Raw genomic sequence first — 13,039 nt, 5'->3', positions numbered from 1 at the left:
CATAACCGGGGCTGAACATAAGTGGTCCGCAGGTGTGCATTCGCTGTCAAAAAAAAACAAAAAAAAAAAACGCGCACAAGATATGAAGTTGCAACGCGTGTTTGCATACATAAGATTTTCTGGAGGAGGACAGACATTTGTTTAGAACTCTTAAAGATGTCGACGAAGCAAGCTCCTTTAAGCAATTACTTTGGTGTTCCTCCACCTCCAAAGAAATGTCAGAAGGAGTCCGAACCACAAAAGAAGCACGTATTCTCGGAAAAGTGGTTGCAGGAGATGAGCTAGCTTCAAACAAATGATGAACGCACAGAGATGTGGTGCGGAATGTGCCGTGAAAAACCACTCTCTAGCGGACAAAAACAGTGCCTTTTATATGGACGCAAACGCCCGCTGCAACTTCTTATCTGGTGCGCGTCTTTTATTTTGACAGCGAATGCGCACATCCGGACCACTTATGTGGACCCGTGTAAATAACATAATGTTCTGCCGGGTGTGTCGTTGGTTTTCTTTCAATTGCTGAGTCAACAAGCGCCTTTGTTACTGGGACCAGTAATTTTAAGAAAGGCCCCCATTAGAACCCATGAGAAATGCAAGAAATGCATTATTGCTCAGTCTGCAATATCTTTCCCAGAACAAACACCAATTGCAAATAACATACTAAAAATAAACCTGAAAAAATCTGTTTAGAACAGCGTACTATGTTGCAAAGAGTGAACTACCACTGGCACAATTTAGCAGTCTTTGCAAACTTCAAAAAGCAAACGGCCTCGATCTTGGTTCCACTTGTCTCTTACCCGTGACTTCAGTGGAAATTTCAAATTCAGGATCTGACACAGACTGATTCATGTCCTACACAGTTCTTACAAGTTCATAGAAATTTCTGTTCAATTAGAACCAAGTATTTGAGTTGATGATTGTAATTTTTATACAATGTTGTAATTTGTTTTTCAACAATTTTTTCAACAATATTGTAAAGGAAACAAAACATCAATCAAAAAATTGCTTTCCCCTGAGATATATTTATTTTTTAAATTACTTTTGTTTCAGCAACATTAAATTTAAAAACTGTACTTTTGAGTTAAAATATATATTTATAAGTTTAATAAATGACAAATTAAAAAGGCATGAACATTTTATGTATCGAAAAAATATCGAACCGTGACACCAAAGTATTGAACCGAACCGAACCGTGAATTTTGTGTATCGTTGCACCCCTAATAAATACATACCTCACAGTAGCTGCACTTGTAGAGTCTCTTTCTGGTGTGGATCTGTTGGTGTCGTCTCAGGTGATGTGGAGATTTAAAAGTCTTCTCACACAGGTCACATTGATAAGGTCTCTCCTCAGTGTGGGTAAACATGTGTCGTTGTAAGACTGCGTCTGTTGTAAACTGTTTGCCACACTGTTCACAGCAGTACACATCATGTCTGGTGTGAATGCGTAGGTGTGTATTTCGGCTTCCTCTCCGGCTGAAAGTTTTTCCACAGATGTCACAGCTGTATGCCTTAATTCCAGAGTGGGTAACTAGATGCCTCTGTAAACTGCTACTTTGAGTAAAAGCTCTGCCACACTGATCACAGCTGTACGCTTTAACTCCACTGTGGATGAGTTGGTGTGTTTTTAGGTAACCCTTCAAGGAAAAAGACTTTCCACACAAGTCACAGCTGTACGCTCTAACTCCACTGTGGATGAGTTGGTGTCTTGTTAGGGAACCCTTCAAGGAAAAAGACTTTCCACACAAGTCACAGCTGAACGGTCTCTCTCCAGTGTGGATGACCTGATGCTGTTTTAGTGAAGCCCTCACAGTAAACTCCATCCCACTCCATTTTTTCTCTCCCTTTCTTCTGTGAGGTTTGTCGGCCTCCTGAGAGCGCTGACTTCTGGCTCCATGTTGGTCCTGCAGTGACAGAGATACAAACAGAGGCAGTGAGTGAAATGCAGTCGTGGAACAAACTCAACCTTCAAACTCCATTAACACTAGTTTTAAACCTGAAGGTGGAGCGTGGCACCAAACACCTTAAAGGTCTCTTATCCCCACCTGCTGGTAGTTCTAACACATTACATCCAACCTGCTGTTAAAGATAATTCATGACTGTTCAAACACTAAAATCATGCACACACACACACACACACACACACACACACACACACACACACACACACACACACACACACACATTATTTTATAATTTTGATTATTTTGTTGTTTCCTATTACATATTTCTATAATTTGTATAGATTTATACATAATTATTCAGTGATAATAAATCCTATGTTTGTTTATTCTAAAGGAACCCTGTTAGCTTCCACAACAGATGTTGCTCGTCTTCCGTCAAATACTCACATAAAACATTACACAATAAAGTGGATTCAAGATATCCACATAATTTCACTCTTACATCCACAGTGAGGTTTCACAATTGTTCAAATATAAGCAATCAATAATAATAATAATAATAATAATAATATTTCTCTGTCAGCCTTCTCGGTTACGAATCGTCTTCTGCTCCTCTGTCATGCGGCGTCCCACAGGGCTCAATTTTAGGGCCACTGCTCTGTTCACTGTATCTATTGCCTCTGGGTTCTATCCTTAGAAGGCATGGGATCTCATTTCATTGTTATGCCGATGACTGCCAACTTTATTTGCCACTAAAACACAAGGATGGCATCTCCATAAAACCTCCCTTGACATGTCTAGATGACATTCAAGCTTGGTTGGCTCTAAACTTTTTAAATTTTAATGAAAAGAAAACAGAGCTGTTGGTGTTTGGACCCAGTGGTCCCTGTGAGTCCTCCCCTGTTGTTTTAGGATCCCTGGAAGTCTATTTTAAATCTGTTGTTACTGACCTTGGTTTTAAGTTGGACAGTGATTTTAAATTGGACAACCAAATCAGAGCAGTGGTGAAGTCCAGTTTTTATCATTTAAGGCGAATGGCAAGAGTAAAATCTTTTCTTTCGAGGCAGCACCTTGAAACAGTGATCCATGCTTTTATTTCTTCCCGCCTGGACTACTGTAACTCACTTTATGTGGGGGTCAGTCAGTCGTTGCTCTCACGTCTGCAGCTGGTTCAAAATGCGGCTGCACGACTCCTAACAGGAACTCAAAAAAGAGAGCATATAACCCCCGTGCTGGCCTCTCTGCACTGGCTGCCTGTGTCTTTTAGAGTTCATTTTAAAATTCTTATGTTTGTTTTTAAATGCCTTCACAGTCTTGCCCCGCCTTACCTCTCTGAGCTTCTTCATCTCCACACACCCTGTCGGTCTCTCAGGTCAGCTGACCAGCTGCTCCTGGAGGTACCGAGATCCAGGAGGAAGCTCAGAGGGGCGGGGCCTTCTCTATTGTGGCTCCAAAGTTATGGAATGATTTGCCCATGCACGTTAGAGAGGCCCCTTCACTGTCCACTTTTAAATCACGTCTTAAAACCCACTTTTATTCCTTGGCTTTTAACCTCAGTGAGACTTAGTTTCTTTTTTAATTGAAGTAGTTATTTAATTAATGATTTCACTCTTCTTTTATTTGTGTTTTATTTATAGCTCATGTAATTTTATTTTACAGTTCCAGTGTACAGCACTTTGTGTCAGCTGTGGTTGTTTTAAAGTGCCTTATAAATAAAGTTGATGATGTTGATGATGAATATCAATAACATTGAGGCACATTACACAAATTTCAAAAACAAATCGTGTCTTACAATATTTACAACAACTAAAAGCTCTGTAAATCGGCTTTTTAGTGTTCATTGAAGTTTTGAATAATTCTCTAATTTTTTAAGGCAACTTATTCCACTTAAAAGTTGCTCTAAATGTAACAGTTTTACAAAACGTTACTTTTAACTCGAGCATTTACTAAATTGCAGCTTGTTGAAAACTGTGTAATATGATGATGTATTTCATCTGGATACTGCAGCTGAGCAGAATAAATGTGGTGTGTTTAACAGAATTGCTTTCTTTAGAACTACAAGTAAGCCATAGAATATTTTAGCCTGTACAGGAAGCCAAGAAAGGTTATTATGCATTTGATCAATATTAGTATAGTATGAACATCTTCACACTAATCTGGACGCCTTATTCTGGACTAACTGAAGTCTGTTAAGATCTGTCTTATTAGCTGCTGACCAAATGATTGAACAATACTCCAGATGAGACATTACTAGTGGATTAATGACATCTTTCATAATGAAGAAGTGATACACAAAGAGCATTTCATAGCCATAGCTATGCCTTGTCGGCAGAGTTATGTGACATTAGTGATGTTTGTACTTTCAGCGTTAACTTGGTTTTAAAGCCTTTAAAATATACGCCGTTCAATAGTCGACCTTAATCTGACAGAGAATGTGATGATTTTGTGGATAATTAAAGTCAGTCATATATCCACAAACACAACAAGCTGAAAGTCAGTGATGCTGCTCGGTTTGCAGTCCTGAACATCACGGCACAAGCAGGATTCACTGCACTGTTAATGTTAGCTGTGTTATATTGCTGCCTCTGTTTGGTGGTGTCGAGCCAAACGCACTTTAACGTGTGTTTGAACGAGCTGACGGTTCACTCGTTAAGCTGAAAGAAAGATGCTTTAATCACAGCAGTCACACATGTGTCCACTGCACCATCTGGAACTCTTCTTGTTTACACTCGTAATAACACAAACACTAAATCCTGCTTCTCTGGTGCTGTTGTGTAGCAGTGTGTACACCTGAGACTGTTACCTGTCTGTCTGTCCTGCACTCTCTCTCTGTTTCTTTCTCTCTGATTGTGGAATAAAAGTATGAACATGTGTTTATAAGTTACACTTGTGTTTGAATCCTGCAGCTTATCACACATTTGATTTCCATGTGTGACGACTGCAAGTGTCCAGAGTGAGGACAGACTGAGGGAGCCACTGCTGCACATCATCTGTGAGGCTTTGCAGCCCTGATGATCCACCAGGACAAACTCAGCAGTGTGTGAGGAAGAGGAGGAGGAAGAGCCAGCAGCAGCTGACAGATGGAGAGAATAGACAGACTGTTCCCTGTTTGTGAAGGACTGCTAGGAAAGTTTAACATAACTGTCTGTCCTGAATCAGTCTTATTAGGTAATGTTCAAATAATGTGATCATCCCAGTGTTTTCAGTGTGGGAGAAAGTACTCAGGGCCTTCAAGCTACACACTATGAAAGGCAGCAACAAGTTTAATGTTCAGAAACCTAAAGTCTGTATCAGCAGTTGTTGGAACAAGATGGCGCAGAGTATGGCAGCCTCGTCGCGAGCTCCCCCAAGCAACAGCTTTTTTCTGTGTTTAATTTTACTTTTCCTTCATTTTTTCGCAAGTAGCACATGTCTCCTTGTGTGCAACCGACAAACCTTACTGTACATAAAAGACGGTCTTTCTTATAACTTTCCGGAGTTCAAGTTTTGCAACACGGACGCTCCGTTTGCAGACCCCCCATTCATCTCACCTGAGACGCCTTTGTTCTCTGGCCCTGGAGGCCGCAAACGCCGACGCAGAGGGAGAAGATCTGGCGTTCTGGTTCGACTGAGACGGCGCACTTACAGACCACCGTTACCCAGTTTATTACTGGCTAATGTGCAGTCTCTGGAGAACAAGCTGTGCGAGCTTCGGGCACGGATCTCATTCCAGCGAGAGATGCGGGACTGCTGCGTGATCTGCCTCACAGAAACCTGGCTATCGGACAAGGTACCGGACTCGGCAATACAACTACCGGGGTTCTCCGTGCATCGCGCGGACAGGTCACAGGATCTTACTGGGAAAAGCAGAGGCGGTGGTGTATGTTTCATGATCAACAACAGCTGGTGTGATTATGCGAACGTGCACCCGGTCAAATCCTTCTGCTCACCGGACCTGGAGTACCTGATGATTAACTTCTACTGCCGTTTTGACGAGCCATCAGGCAGCCTTCACACCTTCAACGACCCCAACAATAGAGGCACTTTGGACACTCATTCCCCCACCTCTCCCCCCTCCATAGAGCCATCACCACCTTCAAACTGTTCACCTGCAACACCCGCCCCCTCACCCCACACAAAAGAGGATTTCACACCACCTCCTCCGACCACAACTCTTCATATTCATGAAGCAGATGTGAGGAAGCAGTTTAGGAGTCTGAATGCTCGGAAAGCTCCCGGCCCAGACGGTGTGTCTCCTGCCACCCTCAGACACTGTGCAAACGAGCTGGCCCCAGTGTTTTCTGGCATCTTCAACTCCTCACTGCAGGCATGTCATGTGCCTGCCTGCTTCAAGTCCTCTACCATAATCCCTGTCCCCAAGAAACCTAGGATCACTGGACTAAATGACTACAGACCCGTGGCTCTGACATCTGTGGTCATGAAGTCATTTGAGCGCCTAGTTCTCTCCCATCTCAAGACCCTCACGGCCCCCCTCCTGGACCCCCTGCAGTTTGCATATAGAGCCAACAGGTCTGTAGACGACGCCATCAACATGGCCCTACACTTCATCCTGCAGCATCTGGACTCCCCAGGAACCTACGCCAGGATCCTGTTTGTGGACTTCAGCTCTGCCTTCAACACCATCTTTCCAGACCATCTCCGAGGCAAGCTTTCCCAGATGAATGTGCCTGATCCCATCTGCCGGTGGATCACTGACTTCCTGACGGACAGGAAGCAGCACGTGAGGCTGGGAAAGAATGTCTCGGACTCCCGGACCATCAGCACCGGCTCCCCTCAGGGCTGTGTTCTTTCTCCTCTGCTCTTCTCCCTGTACACCAACTGCTGCACCTCCACCCACCAGTCTGTCAAGCTAATCAAGTTCGCAGACGACACCACCGTCATTGGGCTCATCTCGGACGGGGACGAGTCTGCCTACAGGAGGGAGGTTGAACGTCTGGTGTCTTGGTGCAGCCACAACAACCTGGTGCTGAATGCCCAGAAGACAGTGGAGATTATTGTGGACTTCAGGAAGCACACAGCCCCACTCCCCCCCATCATCCTGACTGACACCCCCATCACCTCTGTGGGCTCATTCCGCTTCCTGGGTACCACCATCACCCAGGACCTGAAGTGGGAGCCCACCATCACCTCCGTCATCAAGAAAGCCCAGCAGAGGATGTACTTCCTGAGGCAGCTGAAGAAATTCAACCTGCCAACACGGACGATGATGCAGTTCTACACTGCAATCATCGAGTCCATCCTCACCTCCTCCATCACCGTGTGGTACGCTGGAGCCACTATCAGGGACAAACAGAGACTGCAGCGTGTTGTGCGCTCTGCCGAGAAGGTGATTGGCTGCAGACTCCCATCTCTGCAGGACCTGTACACCTCCAGGACACTGCGGCGTGCAGCCCGGATCTCAGCTGACCCTTCTCACCCTGGACACAGTCTGTTTGACCTGCTCCCCTCAGGCAGGAGGCTCCGGTCCATTCGCACCAGAACCTCTCGCCATAAGAACAGTTTCTTCCCCTCTGCTGTTGGACACATGAACAATAACCATATGATTGTCCCCGCCACTAACACATGACCCTACGCTGTGTCACTGCATCATTTCATGTTTGGCACTGATCACCACCTGCACTCATGTATATATCTTTCTACGTAGCACTCATAATTCTTAATCTCATGTATATATCTCATGTATATCTCATGCACATATCTTTCTTTCTACATAGCACTTTAATTCTTATTGTCTGCACTGAAGCACCGCAGCAATTTCCTAATGTTGTAAACCTCAACATCTGGCAATAAACCCATTCTGATTCTGATTCTGATTCTTAAGTGCCGGCCATTCTGGCTACCGAGGGAATTTACAGCAGTGATTATTACGGCTGTTTACATTCCCCCACAAGCCGACACTGACCGAGCACTCAGGGAACTGTACAGCGCGATCAGCAGCGAGGAAACCGCACACCCAGAGGCGGCGTTTATCACAGCCGGAGACTTTAATAAGGGAAACCTGAAGAAAGTCTCACCAAAACTCCATCAACACATCCATTTTAACACCCGTGGAGACCGGCTACTCGACCACTGCTACACCTCTTTCCGGGATGCGTACAAAGCCCTCCCCCGCGCCCCATTCGGCCAATCAGATCACCGCTCCATCCTGCTCCTGCCCGCCTACAGGCAGAAGCTGAAACAGGAAGCTCCAACCCGGAGGGCGGTGCACTGTTGGACGGACCAATCGGAGTCTGCGCTGCGGGACTGTTTTGATCACGCGGACTGGGAAATGTTTCACGTGGCCGCTAAAGACATTGATGAGTACACAGACTCAGTCTGTGGATTTATCAGGAAATGCGTGGAAGATGTCGTCCCATCCAGAACAGTTAAATCCTTCCCAAATCAAAAACCCTGGATTAATGGAGATGTTCGCGCGGCACTGGCAGCACGGAGCACCGCCTTTGCCTCCGCGAACACATCGGACTACAAACACGCACATTACCAACTCCGGAAGACGATCAAAGCAGCCAAACGTGAGTACAGGGACAGGGTGGAGCAACAGTTTGACAACCCTCGGAGTATGTGGCAGGGACTAAACAAGATCGCAGACTTTAGAGGGAAAACCAGCACACCGCAGACCACGGCCTCTCTGTGCGAGGATCTAAACGTATTCTACGCTAGATTCGACACAGCGAACACCATGAGACCGGACAGTGTGCGCACCGCGGATGACGTCAGTGCGCACACTGTGTCTGAGGAGGATGTGCGGAGGTGCTTCAGGAAGGTGAACGCACGCAAAGCTACTGGTCCGGACGGGATTCCCGGCCGCGTCCTCAAGTCATGCGCGGCTCAGCTGGCTGGAGTGTTCACGCACATCTTCAACCTTTCCCTCTCTCTGTCTGTAGTCCCAGCCTGCTTCAAAATGGCCACCATCGTCCCTGTACCCAAATCCTCCACCATCTCCTCATTGAACGACTGGCGACCTGTAGCCCTGACCCCCATCGTGAGCAAATGCTTCGAGAAGCTGGTCAGGGACTTCATCTGCTCTGCACTACCCGACTCACTGGACCCTCTACAGTTCGCATACCGCCACAACAGGTCCACTGATGATGCCATAGCCCTGACACTACACACTGCCCTGTCACACCTGGAGAAGAGAGACACGTATGTGAGGATGCTGTTTGTAGATTACAGCTCAGCATTCAATACCATCGTTCCCTCGAAGCTGGACAGGAAACTGCAGGATCTAGGACTGAGCAGCTCCCTCTGCAGCTGGATCCTTAGCTTCCTGTCTGACAGACGCCAGGTGGTCAGACTGGGCAGCATCACCTCATCCCCCATCACACTGAACACTGGTGCTCCACAGGGGTGTGTACTGAGCCCTCTCCTGTACTCACTCTACACCTACGACTGCACAGCCACTAACAGCTCCAACATCATTGTGAAGTTTGCGGACGACACTACAGTGGTGGGTCTTATCACCAACGGTGATGAGACGGCTTACAGGGAGGAGGTCAGCGCCCTGACCCGCTGGTGTCAAGACAACCATCTCACCCTCAACGTCGCAAAGACAAAGGAGTTGATAGTGGACTTCCGGAGGTGCAGAGAAGTACACACCCCCATCACCATCAACGGCGCTGCTGTGGAGAGAGTGAGCAGCTTCCGGTTCCTTGGAGTACATCTGGCTGAGGATCTTACGTGGTCAGTACACACAAACAAAACAGTGAAGAAGGCGCAGCAGCGCCTCTTCTTTCTCAGGAGACTGAAAAGATTCAGCATGAGCCCCCGCATCTGGATGCATTACCACCTGGTATGGCAACAGCACCTCCTACAACTGCAAAGCTCTCCAGCGAGTAGTGCGGTGCTCTGAACGGATAATTGGAGGTGAGCTTCCCTCCCTCCAAGACATCTACAGGAAGCGCTGCCTGAGGAAAGCAGGGTGGATCATCAAGGACTCCAGTCACCCCAGCCATAAACTGTTCAGACTGCTTCCATCAGGAAGGAGGTTCGCAGGTCTGCAGCATCCGGTCCCGTACCAGCAGACTGAGAGACAGCTTTTTCCATCAGGCCATCAGACTGCTGAACACGTCATAGAAACCTCAGCTTCACTACTGGAACTTCAACATTATGCACTCCATACTGTATATAAATGCCACTGTTTTGCACGTCTCAACTCTGTATATTTTTATATATTTTATTTATTTTTACTCTATTTAATTTGTAAAATATGTGTACACACACACACACACGTAGAAAAATATTTGGTATACACATCCAGAAATGCATATACTATTATATATTGTACATATATTTATTAGTTTCAGACGTAGCCATTCTTGTATTTTGCTTGTTTACATTATTGTATTTTGCATAACTCTGTTTCACTCACATGTGCTGTACCAATGTACCTGCACATGTGATGTGACAATAAAAGTGATTTGATTTGAGCAGCAGAATGGAGCTAAAAATAAATGTTGGTTTCAGTTCTATGAAGCTTTGAGTATTTTGGATCAGTAGCTGCTGTGTTTGTTGCATCATATTGCTGTAACTGTTTATATGCTTTATATATTCTGAGCTAAGTTGATCTATAGTGTTACATGATACACTCTCAGAAATACAAAATAAGAACATTTTTGTACCTATAGGAACTTTTTTTTTAAATGTTCCCTTAAAAGTACATTACTGGTGTTTAAAAGTCCAGAAATGCCCCTTTAAAGGTTCAATTTGAAATAAAGTACAAATCTGTATTATAAAAAGAAGGACGATGCAGTTCATCTGATCACTCCTCATAACATTCTGGAGTGCAGGCAAAATGCTATTATAAAAACTTAAGCAGCAACTTCTCCAGGTTCCAATATTTATGCAATTCTCAAACCTTTTGGCCACGACTGTATAACCTCTTCTGAAGTTTAGTGGATATTATACATGGTTATGCTCAGGATGTGTCGGCCAGTTTCCACTGGAAACGCCTTTTGGTTAAACTGTCAGCGAGGAATTTGCATTTGCACTGTTACATTTTTATATAACTTTAATGCACATAAACAACAGCTGCTTGTTTCAGTGAAAATACATTGATGGGTTTTTAATAAAGTTGTGCAGCTGTAAAGTATTTTGTCTGCTGTCAATTCTATCGTCAGCTACATCGTTATGGCAAATGTTCAAATGTATATGGTGATAAATATCTTTGGTCATATGGTCCTGCTCTGTCTGTCACCTTCTGTGTTGAGCTCATTGTTTCCTCTGTAGTGGCTGAGCTGAGTCCAAGTAGCTGAAAATGTTCCTCTGCTGCTCCGTCAGACTCTCCTCCTCCTGCTGATCAGCTGGGACACAAAACAGATCTTTGTTAGGCTCCACACTGCACTGAAGAGTCAAAGTGTCTCATATGTTCATCTGACAAGTAAAAGAACACATTTTTGTTTCCCGAGGTGGGCAACTTGTTGGAAACAAACACAAAAGCTTTGAGCACTGATACCTGCCATTGCTGCCATTGAAAGATGCAACGCCAGCAATGTGGATTGTCAAGACTCAAACCAATCATCAAGCAAAGACAACAGGGATCATTTGTTTCTCTTTATTTAGCATTCACAGCATTTGTAGTTGCCTTCTGTGCAGGGGAAGTCCACGCACACTGTGTGGTACCGCCATCCGCAGAAGGTGCATTCAACCTCTGTAAGAGAAACGAGATTGTCTGAGACTGAAATGATATTCACTAAAGAAGTGGTGATTTGTAAAACTTCACATTTTGATCCGGGACGTACTCTGCATGAAAACAAGCGCTCACTCTTCCGGCTCAACAAATGACAAGGGCGGACCCTTATACCACGTGATATCCTCAACCCGAGGATCAGCACAATTAACCTAACAGACCTACACCTTAGTTCACAGATTCACTTTGTCTAAGGTTGATTTCTGGGATTTCACACAACCCAGGATTCAGATCGTGAATCCATGATGGGCTTGGATTTACATCATTATGAATGAAATGTGCTCTACTTTGAAGCAGCCGGCCCCGCCCCTTTTGACGGGTTGTGTGAGACTTTAAATCATCAAACTGTAAATTATAAATTAAATTGTTATTGATCCTTTACCCCGAGTCCTAAAGTGTAGATTTATTTTCTTACTCTTCTTATATTTATTGTTTGTTTACTTGCACCGCTGTAACTGCAGCCTCGTCGTCTCGTCTCTCTATATGCTGGACTGTCTGTAGCGGAGATGACAATAAAGTTTACTTTGACTTCAGCAGCGCGCAGGCGCACCGAGGGCTCTCGCGCTCACTTTATAGAATTTAGAAAAAACATGGGTGCAGATTATAAGTCTGTATCATAATATCTGTTTGTTGTTTTTATTTTGTTTTGCGAGTTGGTTATTAGATGCCGCTCCAGCCAGCCAGAGACTCCCCGCCGCCCCGCCCTCTCCTCCCTGTGCCGCCAGCAGCAGGCGCACCTCGCAAACGGAGGGCGCCCTTACTCCCAGCAAATGGCTGATAGAAAACCGATCGGTGCCTACGAATTTCCCAATATGCGCTGGCATGACGTCGGGGAAGCATGGGTACGACCGATTATTTTATTTTTTTCTTGCCCGTGATGCCCCCCCCCCCACCACGATGCATTCTATTGGTTTGCACACTTACACACACCCAGCTGTGGTTTCCTGTTTTGCTGGACTCTGGAGAGCCCCGCCTTTAACGCTCTTCTCTCACAGAGAGCAACAGAAAACTTGGAAAAACTCCAGATTGACTGAACTCAGTTCAAAGTTACCTTGACACCTTTAGATGTGAGACGTAGTGATGGTCCGCTTGAAGCTGACGCTCCGGTGCGTGTGTCAGAAAGATCAACGCGCTGCTTCAGAAGCACCGTGTCGAGGCTTGATTCGTTTGGCCAGAGTCACGTGATCAGTGACGTCTGAAGCTTCGTTTAGAACGTACCTTTTTTTAAATCGAACTTTATTGAAACACAATGAGTATACAACATACAAGCAGATGAAGTTTACAAAAGAACAGAACATGAACATACAGAACCAGGAGTAAAAAAATGATGATATGAGTAGGCGAAAAAAATCAACATATAAATATTGTTCTGAGAGGCTTTTTGTTGGTTGAGTCTGAAATTGATTGTATGTACAATTCATATCCTTATAAAAAGGCAGAAATATGGTGTTTTATT

General features: G+C 45.0%; 1 protein-coding gene across 1 annotated transcript in view; it reads right to left on the bottom strand.

The window, feature by feature from the left end:
• Nucleotides 1-12,257, bottom strand: part of LOC143420853 (uncharacterized) — a 31,233-nt gene extending 18,976 nt beyond the window's left edge. Inside the window, exons 1-3 of the mRNA XM_076889291.1 lie at nt 11,350-12,257; nt 11,092-11,197; nt 1,230-1,898 (exon numbers count right to left, since the gene is read on the bottom strand). Coding sequence (XP_076745406.1) covers nt 1,230-1,898; nt 11,092-11,109 — 687 coding nt within the window. The 5' untranslated portion in view covers nt 11,110-11,197; nt 11,350-12,257. The remainder of the gene's footprint in view (nt 1-1,229; nt 1,899-11,091; nt 11,198-11,349) is intronic.
• Between the last annotated feature and the right edge of the window lie 782 nt (nt 12,258-13,039).

Source organism: Maylandia zebra, linkage group LG2, assembly GCF_041146795.1.
Source record: "Maylandia zebra isolate NMK-2024a linkage group LG2, Mzebra_GT3a, whole genome shotgun sequence".
In the NCBI taxonomy this organism is placed as follows: domain Eukaryota; kingdom Metazoa; phylum Chordata; class Actinopteri; order Cichliformes; family Cichlidae; genus Maylandia; species Maylandia zebra.
The sequence above is the reverse complement of the archived record's forward strand: the minus strand, read 5'-3'. Positions and strand labels throughout refer to the sequence as shown.